At 40.2% G+C, this 17,308-nt stretch overlaps 1 protein-coding gene across 20 annotated transcripts in view; it reads right to left on the bottom strand.

Moving 5' to 3' along the window:
- Positions 1–6,465: 6,465 nt before the first annotated feature.
- mtd (mustard) overlaps positions 6,466–17,308 on the bottom strand; it is a 509,755-nt gene continuing 498,912 nt past the window's right edge. For all 20 annotated transcript variants that reach the window (XM_065235336.1, XM_065235328.1, XM_065235325.1 and 17 more), the window contains one exon: positions 6,466–8,652. In XM_065235336.1, the coding sequence (XP_065091408.1) occupies positions 8,517–8,652 (136 nt within the window). In that variant the 3' untranslated portion in view covers positions 6,466–8,516. The remainder of the gene's footprint in view (positions 8,653–17,308) is intronic.

Raw genomic sequence — 17,308 nt, 5'->3', positions numbered from 1 at the left:
GACATTTTCGAACATTGAAAATAACTTTCGAAATGTCACGATAAAAAACTCGGCAATTGGTGGTACACAGCCCACGAAGTATTTCTCGATTACTTTTTCGAAGGAACGTAGTCAGCTTTTGTAAACAACGCATTTGATCGTCGATTTGGCGTAACTGATAGCTCACCCACGCATGCATACTGTAGAAATGGTAGAAATGGTGAACACGTAATCATTTTGAGCTGGCGCAAATAAGAAATTGCTAAGTTAAAATTCAAGTATAAATCACCATCTGTTATTTCTCACGAGGATAAAGTGTCATTCCATCGTTTTCCGTTGGCGGTTTACGAAAATACTGTGCGGTGAATCAAATAAACCAATAAACAAAGTTCACACTTTTTGGTGCCTGGAAGTCATTTTTACAATCGAAGACAATAAAAGACGTGAATCGAGCAGTGTGCTTTGTGTTGGTGCTCATCTGTATTCCGCCTTCAACCAAAGATGTCACAAGATCAACTTGCACCCAAGCAGCTTCGAAGTGGTTCAACAGCTGGAAAAACAAGATCGGACTCCGACATGAGTGTGTCTGATCTTGCGAATCTAATGAAACTGCAGTTTGCATCGTATCAACAAAGTACGAAGGAAGAACTCAAGAGAATGAGTGATTCCCTGAGTGATTTCGCTTTGTGTCAAAAAACCACCAAAGATGAACTAAAACAATGGGTGCCTCTCTTTCGGCTCAAATGAACAAGCTGAAAGCCGATATTTCTGTTGACATCGAGCAGCTACGTGAGGAAAACAACAACACCTTTCGTAAACTGAATGTTTCCATTGAAAGGACCAAGTCGGATGCTGTGTCTGCAGTGGATCGGAATGTGCGTATGAACGACCTAATTGTCAGCGGTGTGCCGTTTACACCGAGAGAGGATCTATCTGCATATTTTTCGACGTGGTGTCAGTCTCTGGGATATGCGGAAAACTGTACACCCATGGTAGATATCAGGCGACTTACGTAAGGAACTCCAAAGGCAGGAGCCGCCAGTTTGCTGTTAATCCAGTTTGCCATAACGGTGCAGAGGAACGATTTTTTCGCACGCTATCTACGCTCTCGCAACCTATCGCTTTTGGAGATTGGATTTTCGGTGAATCAGCAGATCTTCATCAACGAGAACCTTGGGCTCGCTACGAGGGGATTACGATCCAAAGTACTGGCGATGAAGAAAAACGGACAACTTTCGGGAGTCTTCACTAGAGATGCGATCGTCTTCGTCAAAACGAATGGAAGTGATCGTGCGGTTGCTGTAATGTCCGAGAGTGAACTGGAAGATATAATGCAACGTTGACCTATCCTTTCTTGCTATTGTTTACATCCTTGCCTCCGCTCCTTTTTATCCCGTGTCTCCCCTCCTAAAAGTTAAAGTTTTTAGTTGAACTATAGTGCTGATGTTGTTGCTGTTGCTGTTGCTGCTGTTGGGCCCGAGGACTGGGCGGTACGAGAGATGGAATGGAGCGTTGCTGTATTGGTGAATAATGCTATTAATAATTATTTGCGTCACATCTTGTAAATGAAGTACAAAATTTGAAATGTTTGATAACGTAGATTTTAGTTTAGTACTCAATTATCGTTTCCTCCTAATTGCTTCCGCGTTTTCTCATGCTTATGGCTGATAATTCCATCTATCACGTCTCAACGAACGTGTGTTTACCCGGAGTAGTACTGAAATCGGCATTGGTTCAAGGGAAGCTTTCAGTGTGTTGCATCAACAGCCAGAGTATTTGTGCTCGCAAGCTTAGTAAACTCGACGAATTACGCCAAATACTTTCTATAGCAAGAGTTGATGTTGTTTGTTTGACTGAGTCCTGGCTCAATGAGAGAATAGATAGCACCATTTTATCAATGCAAGGTTATAATCTCGTTAGACATGACAGAGTGGGACGACTAGGAGGGGGAGTTCTGATTTATATAAAAAAAGGAATCAAATTCAATGTTGTCGGGAAATCGGAAAATCGAGCTAATGTATCGCAGACCGAATACTTAGCGCTGGAAATTTCAATACGAAATGATAAAATCCTCCTTGCTTGTTTCTATAATCCTCCTGAAGTTGATTGCACTGACGATATTGACAACATTTTACTGAACTTTGGAACTAATTACGGCCATACACTTTTACTTGGAGACTTCAATACAAACCTACTTAGTATTAATGCTACCAGAACCTCTAGATTAATGTCGTGATTAATGATTAATGTTCATCGTTCAATCTTTCTACTCTAGGAAATCAACCAACATTTTTCCATACGAATGGGTCTTCTCAGTTAGATTTAATGCTTTTTAATGATGAGTCCAAAGTTTTAAGATTTAATCAAATAGATGTCCCGATGTTTTCCAATCATGATCTTATATTTGCTTCGTTTGATTTTGACATGGAACAGTGCGATAACATAACTTCTTTTCGGGATTACAATTCCATGGATGTTGATGGGCTGTTGGATGCTTATAATGAACTCGAGTGGTTGAGTTTCTATCAAACTGCCGATTCACACACTCTTTTAGAGTTTTTCAACACTGCTATGACAAATCTGTACGATGATTTCGTTCCTACTCGTGTTCTCAATTCAGATAAAAAAGAAAACTCCTGGTTTAACAGTTCAATAAGCAAAGCTATGGTTGATCGTGACTTGGCGTACAAAGCGTGGAAAAATTCAAAGCTCATTGATGATCACAATTGATTCAAACGACTACGCAATAAAGTCAACCAGCTCATTCATAATGCGAAAAAAACTATTTTACAGTGCATCTAGATCCCAAATTACCCGCCCAAGAATTATGGAAAAGATTAAAATCAATGGGTGTTGGTAAAACCAACTCTTGTCCGATCAACGGATTAAATTCCGATGAAATTAATGTAAGTTTCGCCAAGAACTTTAGCTGTTCTAGTAATTCGAATGAATATAATTTCCAAAGTCAAAATGAAGAACACATTCCTGAGAATGAATTCTACTTTGATATCGTCAGTGAGGTCGATGTAATTAATGCAATGTATCATGTAAAATCAAACGCAGTTGCACTAGATTTGCTTCCATTGAAATTTTTGAAAACTATTTGCCCTTAAGTTATAAAACCAATTACTCACATATTTAATTCCATCATCTTATCCAGCCGATTTCCCGATGGATGGAAAAAGTCAAAAATTATTCCCATAAAAAAGAAATCTTCCGGTGATGCCATAGGCAACCTACGTCCGATTAGTATTCTAAGCGCTTTATCCAAAGTTTTTGAACGTTTGTTGAAGCTGCAAATTTGTCAATACGTCGATCACAATAATCTTCTCAATACCCATCAATCAGGATATCGTCCAAAACACAGTGCGAAAACTGCGATGTTAAAAGTTTTTGACGATATTGGTATTGTCTTGGATAATAACAAGCCGGTAGTTTTGATACTCCTGGATTATTCAAAAGCATTTCATACTATTTCCCATAAAATAATGTGCAGAAAACTTCGTCAAAATTTCAATTTCTCTAATCATGCGATAACTTTAATTCAGTCTTATTTGAAGGGTCGAATGCAAGCCGTTTGCAATAATGGAATACTTTCAGCCTTCATTCCTATTTCTTCGGGAGTACCCCAGGGTTCTATTCTTGGCCCAATTTTGTTTTCCTTATACATAAATGACTTGCCCGGTGTACTAAAGTATTGCAAAATTCATCTTTTTGCCGATGATGTCCAATTGTACTTTGATTGTTCAGGAACCTCTGCTTCTGATATCTCGGAAAAAATCAATGCAGATCTAGCCAGAGTTTACGAATGGTCTTCTAACAACATGTTGTCTATTAATATTAAGAAAACACATGCTATTTTTATCAGTAACAGTAGAGGAAATTATGTTTTGAAACCCACTTTGGTATTTAACAACCAAAATATTGAATTTAAAGAGCATGCTACTAGCCTTGGAGTGACAATTCAAGAAAATTTCTCATTTGACAAATTTATCTTAAAACAGTGTGGCAAAATATTTGCTGGTTTGAAAACACTAAACCTAGCCTGCTCATTCCTTAGTGTGGACACCAAGATTAAATTGTTTAAAAGCTTGCTTTTTCCTCACTTCATTGCATGCGATTTTCTTTTGTTCGAAGTTTCGTCTTTCGCTCTGTCTAGACTACGAGTTGCACTTAATTCTTGCGTACGCTATGTTTTTTAACTTAAATAGATTCTCAAGTGTTTCACACCTACAACATCAACTCATTGGTTGTCCCTTTGATAAATTCGGTCACATGAGAAGCTGCTTGTTTCTATTCAGTCTTGCTGCCACAAAACAACCCGGCTATTTGATCAATAAATTGGAGTCTTTCAGAAGCAATCGATCGAGGAAGTACAAACTGCCGCGCTTCAACACATCAAGGTATGGAAAATCCTTTTTCGTTAGAGGCGTGATTCAATGGAATTTACTTCCCAACGATTTAACATTAGAAAAATCATTCTTAGCATTTAGGAGGAGATGTATTGAGTACTTTAACTAAACAAAAATGTTTGGTCAATTAATGAATGAGTCAATAATTTAACAAAATCAGTATGGATTAATATTAATTTGACGCCAATTCTACGTGGAAAAACATATGTAACAATTATAAAAAGACGAATGTCTTATGTTACAGATTAGTATTGAATAAATAATAATAATAATAACACTACCATGAGATAGAGGAAATCTTCCCCCACCTGATATAGTGGTGTTAGTATGTGGGGCGAGCTATTAGTTATGCCAAACCGACGATAAAATGCGTTGTTTACAAAAGCTGATATGTCCTTTGGAAAAGTAATCGAGATTTGTAGTTATCATCCAGCCAAGGAGCGCTTGCGCCATCGAGACGACGCTGCTACCAGCAGCCAGTGATCTCGACGGGAACGACGCGCAAAGTTCGAGGTGCAAAACTCGAACGCTGCGTGCTTGACAGGAACCGCCTTCCTACCACAGAGAACAGACGTCCAAGTTCGATCAGAAACTTGTGTAAAGTTAAGTGGAAACGTCGCCGTTACGTACCGCTAGCATCTATTAATTTCCTCTATAAATTTATCACTTTCGACCAATTGGGCGCTAGTATTGATAAATTATCTGTTGAAAATTGCCACTTGGCGCTACCAGCACTTAGTGTCTAGTGTAAGTTTTGTAACGCCAGCGCCATCATGTTGTCAAACATTTTTAAGTGGGGAAGTCGCCGTTAGTTGGCGCTTAAGTCAAATAAGAATCTTTACACAAGTTTTTAGAGAAATTTTGTTCGAGCCTCAAAGTCTGTTCTCTGTGTTCTTACTGCTTCTGCTGTTTCTGCTGCTGCTACCTGCTTACCCGCCGTCCGAAGCGAAAATGAGTTGAGGCACTTTAGGAGCGCTGTTTTATAACTTTTCTGATCCAAGCAGCACGATGTGCAACCAAACTGTACTTGATTATGAGAACGTTTGATTGGGGAGAACGTTTATTTCATGAAAACAGTGATAAAATTATTGAAAAATTGAAAAAAAAAAGTATATTGCAACAGCTTACGAAAGGTTTTTCCTATCGATTGGTGTATTCGGATTTTAATTTCATCTATAAATGACAAAGCTTGTAGCGTCAAAAAGCCAAAACAGTGATTTTAAGGTACTCCTGTCAAGAGTTCACTTAAATATTGTGAAGATGATGATATAGAAGTTTGGTGTCTTGAGCAAAGTTTCATAAAATTTGTTTTTCTACAACATTGCTGAAGACATAAAGCTATTATCTCGAACCAGTAAAAAAAATAGTTTTTGTAAGTGTAATACCAGCGTAATAAAAATTTGGGTAATTATTTCAAAAAAACGTGGACCATTATTACGAGAAACTTCTTCCAAGACACCAAGTCTCTTAAACGACGATAAAGGGGAGAAAAAGGTATTGACCGTCTTTTTTTCCGAATGGTCCCACTGTGCCACGTCGCCACCGAAAGCAAACGGCATGACGCCGCTACGCCGCCGCCGCCGAAAATATTTTGATCGGCGCACAGGTCTAATTTACACTTATGCTAGTTAACTAGCCCAACCAGCTCAATCAACTAGCACGAATTTCAGTTGTTCCTGAAATCTCGTGCTGTTAGATGCTGACACCCTGTTTACATTATGCTGGCTACTTTTTAGTAAACCAGCACAGATCTAAACACCACATAAGAAGGAGACCAACCTTCATCCGTTGCTGTTAGATAGTCATTATCATTAATTGTCATCCCAAGACCTACAAAATCAACATCCCCGAACGCAAATCGAAACAAGACGGCAAATATGATGGAAAGAAGCAACCAAGAGGATGGGCAAGCAGATGACAACGGCAATCGACAACTAAACCAGGCATGCAATGAGTCGTGATTTTTGTTCGTGTTTGTGTCTGCATGGGATGAGTGAAACCAACCAAGGAAATCTGTTCTTTCTCCGGATGAACGTAGTATAAATCATAAAATGAATGAACGAACGCAAAATGGTTGGATTTAATCACTGTTTGCTTCATTTATTACTATAGTTTCACATGTAAAACGTGTTAATCAATTACAACAACATGTTTTCCCTTTGTGTTATATGCCTACCAGAAAATAAAAGTTATCTTGCTTTCGTTCCGTCCAGTCGCGGCTTTTTGTATTCCTTTGTCCAATTGGGTGTGTTTGTGTGTATGTATGTTGGTTGTTTAATTTGTGTTTATTTTGCGACTGGCTTACACACGGGACTTTTGTAAGGTTTAATCGATCCTTCTGTTTATAATTGTACATATAAATAAGATGTATAAGTAATATGGATGTAGAAAATTAAAAAAATATAATAAATTAAAACAATGCTTAAAAAATTAAACACGAAGAAAGTACGCGTTCGGGTTCGGTCTTGCCACCGACCGACCGACCGAATGATCCGAGATGCCGCACGCACCCCGGAAGGCGTATTCTGTCATATTTCCTGGTCGAGTTCAACTATATATCAGTTCAACCTCTAGAGGGTTTCTCTAAAAAACAAGATGTAAAATAAACGAACGAATCCTAGCAGCAAAACAATATCAATACATTTATATCAATTGTATCGACTGTGCAAAAGAAAACCCCTACGTAACTGTAAACTTCTTCCAAACTTCCAACGTGTGTAGGCAAATTTCTCCGGCTGTTTCTTCTCCCTCTTCTGTTCGTTATGAATTGACATGTTCCTTGGCGAGAATTTAATTTCAAATTTGTTTCTGTGGATGTGGCTGTGTGTGTCGGTTTGTTTGTGTTTATTGTCTAACATTGTGTTGACTCGGTCGAATTCTGTACTCATTCCATCAGCGAAACGATGCTGCTAGCATACACATTACACAAGTGACTAAAATGGTTGCCCCACCCTGTCCCGTGCCCCGTCTTCCAGGCTGAGAAGAAGGACGGAGGTGTGTATGTGTGTGATTGTGTGTAATGTGTTTTCCAATTTTTTGTTTGATTTTGTTCTATTTTGTCACAACAGATTAATTTTTGTTTACTCAAATGGAAAGCAGTCTCTAAGTTTGAACATTTTACTTCTAACACAATTTCCTTTATGTTGTGTTGTTGGATTTTCTTTAGCAACATGTTTATTATATTTGTCCTATATGCTTGGTTTAATGGGTGATTACGTAGCTACAGCGCAAATTGCTGGGTATTTTTTGCTTTGTTTCGGTGACTTGTTTTTTTTTTGCATTTGTTAATTCGTTATTTGCACTAATATATAGAGAGGTTATTCAACATATGCGTGTACAAGAGTTGGATTTTGCTTTGAGGACAGCGTGGAGCCTCTCTCCGACAGCCTTCGGTTTGCTCCGGCGTTCTTCTGTGAACGGTAGAATGGAGAGAGAGACTCCGCCAAAAGTATAAATGTTTGTATGAGGGCATCTTCAATAAATCTTGCTACACCTTCGGCGCACTTGACGCGTTCAGCCGACTACAAATATCTTACGACTCATCCCCTTCGGGTTAGGATTGCAATCTTAAATTTTGTCTATCTTCACTTTGTTTATAAATATATATCTTCTTAACAACGGGCCCCACTTGACACACGAGGCGCTCTCCCCTTAAAGCTAAGAATTCATATTACTCCTTCTTTGCATCCCTTCATTTCTTGCCGTCTCTATTCAAAACATATGAAACGGTTGCTCTAATAAATTCTCTGTCTCATTTGTAAATGGTTTATATATGCTTTTTATTTTATAATAATCTTCCGTTTTGCTCTAGAATCCATCATTAGTGTTTCTTTTTTTTTTGTTTTTCTTAAAAGTAGCATCTCTCTAGAATTTGTTTCAAACTTTCTTCATTTCTGCAATTTCGATTTACAGTTACATTTATTTATATATATATATTACTTAGCAATTATGCACTAAATTCTATCTCAGCTCTTGTAGCAACACGCGATCCTGCCTCGTTCACACACGCACACTCATGCAAAACACGCAGCTCAAACTCGCACGCACGCACACACATACTATCGGTTCTGTATTTCTATCGCTTCTCACAGTGTCCACCCCCGTTCCGAGGGATCGCCCATTTGTTTAGACAAATGCCCAGCATTCGAGAGTTTTGATGACAAAGTCCTCCTGTGGCGCCAGCGGTTCGTTCGAGTAGGTGCTGCAGTGCTGCGACCGGCCCTGATTCAGGTCACCGTCCAGCCAGAGGCCGAACTTTCCGCTGAAAGTAGATTGTTGGGAGACATTGTTAGTAAAGATCGGTCAAAATAGTTCGAATCGCTTGCAAGGATCTAGACCATACGATGCTCAATACACAACCAGACAAGTTAGTTTCACAAACTTCTTTTGGAAAATCGAATCTTGCTAGCAGTTTCATGCGAAACCTTCCTGAAAATGATAAACCCTGACGCGAATCTTTCCGAATTAAATGCAAATTTGTTTACGTTTTCGAAAGGGAGGAATATGAATCATCCATAGCTATTGAGACAATTTTTAATTCAAGCATCCAATTTGAAAAGGGCGGAAAAACGCTTCTCATAAACTATTGATTGTACCGAAATGGTGTCTAAGGCTGAGTTGTAGAGAATTAATTTTTAAAGGTGAAAATGGCTCTAATGTTGGCCTATGGATCTAAGATTGGGCCCATTGCTTAAAATCTGCTTTTTTCCAATTTTATCTATAGACGAACGCGGCATTTGGACGGTACTAATGGATATTTTTGGTCGCAATTGAAAATTTAGTCGATTGCTGAATTTATGTATGGGCCAAAATTAGAGGCATTTAGGCTGACATTTCATCTAGATAAAATTGGTAAATAGCAGATTTTAAGCAATGGGCCCAATCTTAGATCCATAGGCCATCATTAGAGCCATTTCTCCTATGAAGTATGAATTTTAACCACTTGTAACGATTTCTGATGTTCTTCTAGAGCGTAGTTCAAAGGTCTGCATGCAAGTCGAGGATTCATTCGCGTGATGTCAAGCCTTATGTCCAACCATTACTCGCTAAATGCACATCTCCACAGAATAAACCTCGTTGACAGCAATATATCACGCAGTTTGCCATTGCCCGGGTAATGACGCCTCCAGAGTACGACTGTTGGATACCCTAGTGGCCCGCGGTAGACAACCCTTCCGTGAAGTAAGAGATGTATTGGGAACCCGTGATCTTCCCTACACGCAGGCGATCTACGAGTTCCTTTGTTTGTCTGATGTTAGAGTTTGATGTGACCATCCCCTCCTTTCCACACATTTTCCAGCCGTGCTCCCCAACGGTAATTGCTGACCTCTGCAGCGCTTTAAAGTTACTGATCAATACCACCTCGCTTTTGTTGTGGCCTATCTGCGGATTCGCTCCATGCATTAGGTTTCCAATCATGTCGACCGCCTCGGTCGCCAACATTTCCAGCTATTCCAGCGTTTTGCATGTTACCGTAAGACGACGTCGTCCGCAAAGCCAACGATCTCAACTCGTTTGGGTAGCTTCACCTTTAGACCGCCGTTTTAAATCACGTTCCAGAGCGTTGGACCAAGGATGGAGCCTTGTGGAATTCCCACCGTGATCCTAGTCGATCTTTGTCCCATATTTGGCTCGTAGATCAGAACCCGGTTCTGGAAGTAGCGTCGGCCTCCCAACTGGAGCTGTTGAATGCATTCTTGACGTCGATCGTTATCACGGCGTAATATCGATCTCCTCTGGACTTCTGTTTCGCCGCCTTCTCGGCTATCTCGACAACTGTCCGAATTGCATCCACTTTTGTTCTTCCTTTTCGAAATCCGAACTGCCTCTCCGACAATCCTTGCTCACTCTCCGTGCATTTCGTCAACCTGTTTAGGATGATCCTCTCCAGGAGTTTTCCGAGTGTATCCAGTGCTACGAGTTGCTCTTGGTGACCTCGTCGTTATCTCCCTCTCCGTCTCCGTACGATGTAGGTGGCCGTGTTGGATCGTGTGTTTCGAGAAAAGTCCTTCCGCGATGACGTTCAGGTTCCTAAGCACATTTCAGCGGGCATGACTTGACATCTGATCTTCGTCATCACGACACGGTGTGCGTCGACTCGACCCAGCTCCAGTTGACAGTTTGACTTGCTCTGCTTTATCTCTCGTTTATGTGCTCGGAACATTCCTGTACGTTCCACCCTGTCTGCTTCTGTTCTTGCTCTCTGAACACGTCTTTTGGCTCTGAGACAACTAGCGCGGAGGGTGCTAATTGCCTCGTTGCAGCAATAAGCTGGAGGTCATCTGTTATTAAGCTCCAGTCACATTCTCTCCCTAACGATTCTGTCAACTCGTCTTCCACTTCAGGTCGCAAGTTTTCGTCCTCTGTTGGCCGATGCCATATCGGATTGCCTGATGGTCACTATGGGTAAATCCTTCACTCACTCTCCAATTCATGTTTTCCACCAGGGACGGATTGCAGTCCGCATAAAGTGACGTCGACGTCCGGCCATCTCTGCGAAAAGTGCTGGTGGTGCTTTTATTGAACATCCTAATTTCCAGCTTTGCCAGAGCTTCCAGCGGAATGTGCCCTCTTGCGTTGGTTCATCTGTTTCCCCACTCTACTGCCTAAGCATGGAAGTCTCCTCCGATTACTACCGGTCTTCGTCCGATCAGCTTTTCGGTAAGCCCAACCAGCGTCTTGTGGAACTGCTCCATCGTCCATCGGGTGCGTAGCAACTGCATATGAATATTCCGTTAATTTTGGCGACCACGAAACCTTCTTCTTGAATGGGGTATTTGACCATAATTTGTATTGCAGCCATCCCAGCTCTATCCGCCACCTAGTTACCTTTATCGGGAGGGACACGATACAGCTGTGTAGCGTCACAATAATTGAGGTTAATTTTAGTTACCTCTGTTATTGTTGCGACAAAACAAATCAGTGTAATTTGGAGCGAAGTGCTTGAGAATTCATGCTTAAAAACCAAAAGGTTCAGCAAAATCTTCAGGCTGACAAAATCGAGGGTAGACCAAATCGGGAGCTGACAAAATTGGGAAAGGACTGTAATAAAAAAAAAATAAAAAAAAATCTTCTCATTCGGTAGTGAGAGCCGATAATATCGTTTCCTTTTCGGCAATTCTTTTACAGTGATTATGATGTGCTTATTCAACCTGCTCGTGAAAGAACGGTAAAGAGCTGTTTACACATATGCTAGCACGAATCTCAGTTGCTCCTTAAATAGCATACTGGTGGATGCTGAAACCAGGTTCACATTATGCTTTCTACTTTTTAGTGTAGTTCTAGTACACTAGCGCTAACAAATCAATTAATAAACTTCTAGTACACTATCACCAGCACTGTTGTAAACATCCTATTCAAAATAACTATCAGTATGAAGTGTTGACAAAATGGGAGCAAGCTAATCTTGCTGAAAACCCAAAATGTCAGTCGGCTTGCAAATTTAGAACTGCCTCTACCAGCATGGAATTCAAGAAGCAACTGAAATTCGTGCTAGTTGGTTGAGCTAGTTGAGCTAGAGCTAGTGGCGTATATGTACCCCCTTAAAATGCGTTCTTTTCCAATAACTTTTTCGTTTGAATTTTCCCATTTTTTAATGTTCTACAAAGTTGAAAGCGCTTTAAACCTGCACATTTTTGCTCAAGGAAACAAATCACTATCTCTTCATTTTAAGGATTAACGACCGTTTTTAAAAAAATTTAACACAATCTTTAAGGGGGTGCATCTTGCAGGTTAACAACTTATACCTTACTATTACATATACAATTCATAGGGGATGGAATTCATAATTCCAAGGGGATTCCTAATGAATTTTCAAATGAAGTTCCTTGATGTTTTGATACGTTTTGCTGTTTTCATGACCATTTCTCCTAATATTAACATTAGGATGGGTTCCCCACTAGCAATGGGCGATCTTGGATCGAAACATAAAAGATCGATTCTTTTGGTTTGATTAATCGATTTTTTGAATCGATCTCAAACACGACAAAAATCCTTTTCATTCGATTCTTGTTTCGATCCATAAAAAAAAGGAGTCTTCAGCTCACGCTCGGGCAGTTAAAAATGTGTCTGAGCAGATCTATAAAGGGTGTCCACGATGAAATTGCCACACACAAAATTGATTCGCAAAATTCGAGTTTTCATCCGATTGCCATCAAATTTTCAGGGATTGAGAAATAACTATTAAACTTCATTTTACCATTTTACTCGTATTTTATTTACAGTCCATACGCAAATGCCCGCACTTTGGCCTTAACCCCGGCCATAAGATTCTGCACAACCTGTGAATCAACCGTTTTTTGCATGTAAACCCATACTTTCTTCAGTTCCTCGACTTTCTTCACTACCTTAGGTAGTTTAAGAAGGTGCTGCTTCATAATCGCCCAGTACTTCTCGATGGGGCGGAGCTCCGGAGTGTTGGGAGGGTTGAACATTTTCGGCACGAAATTGACCTTATTGTCCGCATACCACTTCAGCACGTCCTTGGAGTAGTGGCATGAGGCCAAATCCGGCCAGAAGATTGTTGGGACGTTGTGGGCCTTCAGGAGAGGAAGCAGCCGCTTCTGGAGGCACTCTTTTATGTACACCTGTCCGTTCATCGTGTCCTGGGTCACGAAAGGTGCACTCCGCTTCCCGCACGTGCAGATGGCTTGCCAAACCAGGAATTTCTTCGCAAATTTGGACATCTTCTGAGTGCGGACATGCTCCGGAACGCTGAACTTATCCTTGGCCGTGAAAAACAGGTTGCCGGGGATCTGTTTGAAGTCGGCCTTCACATATGTTTCGTCGTCCATGATGCAGCATTCAACTTTCGTCAGCATGTTGAGGTACAACTTCCTGGCACGGGTTTTGGCGGACTTGTTCTGCTTCTCGTCGCGATTAGGGGCCTTTTGTACCTTGAACGTTCGAAGCCCAGCCTTAGTTTTGGCCTTCTGGACAAAACTTCGGCTTAGGTGCAGCTTCTTAGCCACATCCCTAACGGAGGCGTTCGGATTTCGGTTGAAGGCCCCAACTACGCGGTTGTGATTTTTGGTGTTGTACGGAATACTTTTTCCTTCACTTCTGGGCTTCCGATCGGTGGTCAACCGTTCCTCGAACCGCTTAATCACTCGCGGCACCGTGGAATTCACGATTCCCAACGTTTTAGCGATGGAACGATGCGAGAGATCCTTGTTCTCGTGATGAATGCGCAAGATTTTATCACGCACGAACTGTTCTTTCGACTCCATTTCCGCGAGTTTTGATCACAGGACTTTAAAACTTGCAGGATGTAAATAATGCACTATGAACTAAATCCACCCAAATTTTCATTAAATTCTACCCAACGGTTAAAAAGTTAGAGCAATTTCATAGTGTGGCAATTTCATCGTGGACACCCTTTAGTACCGAAAGAGTATACGATGATAGCACACATCTGTCCCCCACCAAAACCAACCGGATGCCTGTGGGATATTCATGACGAAATGGTAAAGAAATAATGAGAGAGAGAAGGATTAGTAATTTCCATTTAATTCCACTACCTTATTTGCTTATCCTTGACAGATACGCGTATTTCGTCTACAATGTGCAGACTTCTTCAGTGTCTTGTACTGTCTTCTTGCTCTTCCGAAGTTCCCGCTTCATTATTGCCCAGTACTGCTCCACCGGGCGCAGCTCCGGACAGTTTGGCGGATTCATGTTCTTTGGAACAAAATGGACAGAATTGGCCTCATACTACTCCAGGACACTTTTAGAATAGTGGCATGATGCCAAATCTGGCCAAAATAGCGGAGCTTCGTCGTGCTGCTGCAAGAACGGCAAAAGGCGCTTCTCGAGGCACTCAGATTTGTAGATCTCGTCATTTACTGTGCCCTTTGTCACGAAAGGCTCACTCCTCAGTCCGCAAGAGCAGATGGCCTGCCAAATGAGATATTTGGAGGCGAACTTCGACATTTTCTTCTTCTTAAATTTGTCGTCCACATCGAACTTGCTCTTGCCGGTGAAAAACTCCAACCCCGGAATTTGCTTAAAATCGGCTTTTATATACGTTTCGTCGTCCATCACACAGCAGCCATATTTTGTCAGCATCTTCTCTTAGAGCTTCCGTGCCCGAGTTTTAGCCGTCGATTGTTGCCGCTCTTCGCGGTTTGGGAAGTTCTGTACCTTGTATGTATGTAGTCCAGCTCTCTTCTTTGCATTCTGGACGTAGCTCTGCGACATGCCGATCTTTTTAGCCAAATCACGGCTTGAGACGTTGGGATTTGCTTTAATCATCCGCTTCACCTTTCCCTCCGTCTTTTTGTTCTCCGATCCCGGTTTTCTTCCAGCTCCTTTGCCGTGGTCCAACGTCAACCGCTCCTGGAACCGCTTCAACACTCTGGAGACGGTTGAATGGTGAATGTTCAACATTTTTCCCAACTGCCGGTGCGACAGGTCAGGAAATTCCAGGTGTTTGGAAAGAATTTGTTCTCTCAACTCGCGTTGGTTCGCCTCCATTTTCGTTGAATCGTAAAACACGACTTCGAGTTTGACAGCATGTACACAATACACATCAATGAGAAAGTGTGCAAAATTTGGTTGATTTTTACCCAATGGTAAAAAAGTTATGCCCTGTTGAATGTGTCGCAATAATTTCGTTTTCGCTCTTTAAGGTAGTGGAATTAAATGGAAATTACCAATCCTTCTCTCTCTCTCTCTCTCTCATTATACAGGTATTCCACTAAGACGCCCAAATTCATCAGGATTGGTAAAGAAAGTTATTAATCTATATATGTACAAACATTCACTTCTTATGACATATTTCAGGTTCAGAACTGGTTCGCCATGGGGGAATATCGGCAGAATTACAAAATTTCTTGCATCAGCCTGTTTTCCCACGTTCTGTCGATCTTTTTCGATGATGGGAGGAAATCCGTAGTTTAAATTACCATGTAGACCCCATTGCTCGAGACTATTTATCAAGAATGGTAACAAGTGTTTCGTCAGACAGGCTGTTCTTCAAAACTGATTAAACCACACATAATCGATATCGGCTGAATGCAAAACGCTTGGCTCAATTAGCTTTCTTGGGATCCCTCTCGGATGAGTTTTGGGATATTTGAATTAAGTACTTTCCATTCTTACCTGTTTTTACACTCCGACCATCTAATCGTTTTGTTTCATATGATAATCTTTCGTTTTTTAAATCGTTTATTTAATTCCAATAAAACGAATATTATAACCTGTTAAATCACTTACCTAATCAAGAATCCTGAGCAAAAACTTCCACATGTCAAATGAAATCAAAATAGTCATTTACTATATTCTCACTTAGACCATCCGTTAAAGAGTTCGATCCATGGTACACGGTAAAGACCGTAAAGCATGGAGGTGGTAGCATCGTGGTTTGGGGCTGTTTTTCTTGGTATGGAGTAGGTCACATTTTCAGTATTAATTCCATCATGACCAGATTTGAATACATAGAAATCATGGAGGAGGCTATGCTCCCTTATGCAGAAAAGAACATGCCTCTTATACGGCATTTTCAGCAAAACAACGATCCGAAACACACTTCTAAGTATGTAAAGGAATGGTTTCGTGCAAACAAAGTGTCGGTTATTTCATGGCCTAGCCAATCTCCTGACATTAACCCCATCGAAAATGTATGGAACGAGCTTAAAAGAAAGTTATCTGGTCAAGCATTTTCAAATAAGGATCAACTATGGACCACAGTTCAAAAAGAGTGGTATGCTATACCAAAGGAAGCTTGTCAGTGCTTGGTTGAGTTAATGTCAAGAAGATTGAACAAGGTTCTACTTAACAAGGCACAGCGGCTACTAAACGTCATTAGTCTAATAAAATTTATACGATTATTTTCAAGCTTTCTATACTATAATTTTATGCAACATACCTATTTCACTGACCAGGCATATTTTATATTTGATTCTAATGAGTGAGGCATTTAATGATTTAACTTTGAGTTTTCTCGTGCAGTTACTTAATTTTTATTACACTATCAAATGCTTAACATTAAATTCCAATAAAATGAAGTTGAATGAACATAACCTAAAATTTCGTATTTATTTTGCCTACACCTATTTTACTGACCAACAATTTATGTTACACTCACAACATTCACTGCGTACGTACTACACAATTTATTTCTAAATTATATCAATCATCATACTAAATGACTATTAAAGGTGAAATGTCATAACAAGATAGCTTATGCAACGTAATATCAACTCTAGACTGAACTTGGTATTTGAAACATTTTTGTACCATTTTGAAAAATGAATCGATTAAAAAAGTCGATTCAAAAAGATCGATTCAAAATGATTGATTAAATCGATGAATCGATTATTTAAAAAAAAAATATGAATCGTTTCACTAAGATCGATTCTTGCCTCAAGATCGCCCAATGCTATTCCCCACTGCTCTTGTAATGCGTTTTCAGGTCCCCAACAACTAGTTATAATCTCAATTTGCGGGAGAATTTTAGCTTTTTTATGGGAAAATGTATAGGAAACGGAACGATCCTATTCATTTGATTACCAAAAAACATTGCTCAAATTTCACTAAGATTGAGAATACTATACCAAACAACTTTGTCGAAGCTGCAACCCATCATAATGTACACATTCAGGTACTTTATTAGAGAATTCTTTTGGCATTCTCTGGGATCCCCCTATAAATTGTATTTGTAAGAGTAGGGTATAAAATGCTGAACGAAATTACGTTGAAATAAGCTGCTAATACCTACTAACCTGCAAGATACAACCACTTAAAGATAGTGATAAGTGTAAATCCGATTTCCGGATTTCCCCGGTTCGATAGAAACTAAATCTTACACGTGACGGACGGAATCCATCTTTGACATAAAAGATGAGACGTGAACAAATATGCCATGTCAAATTAAGTGCTCCGTGACTGAAAAGTTCGAAAGTTATGACTCAATTTTA

Source organism: Ochlerotatus camptorhynchus, unplaced genomic scaffold (genome assembly GCF_037179485.1).
Source record: "Ochlerotatus camptorhynchus isolate MF236.1 unplaced genomic scaffold, CSIRO-AGI_Acam_v1.1 ptg000472l, whole genome shotgun sequence".
NCBI classification, from domain to species: Eukaryota; Metazoa; Arthropoda; class Insecta; order Diptera; family Culicidae; genus Ochlerotatus; species Ochlerotatus camptorhynchus.
Note: the sequence above shows the minus strand (reverse complement) of the source record. Positions and strands in the feature narration are given on the sequence as shown.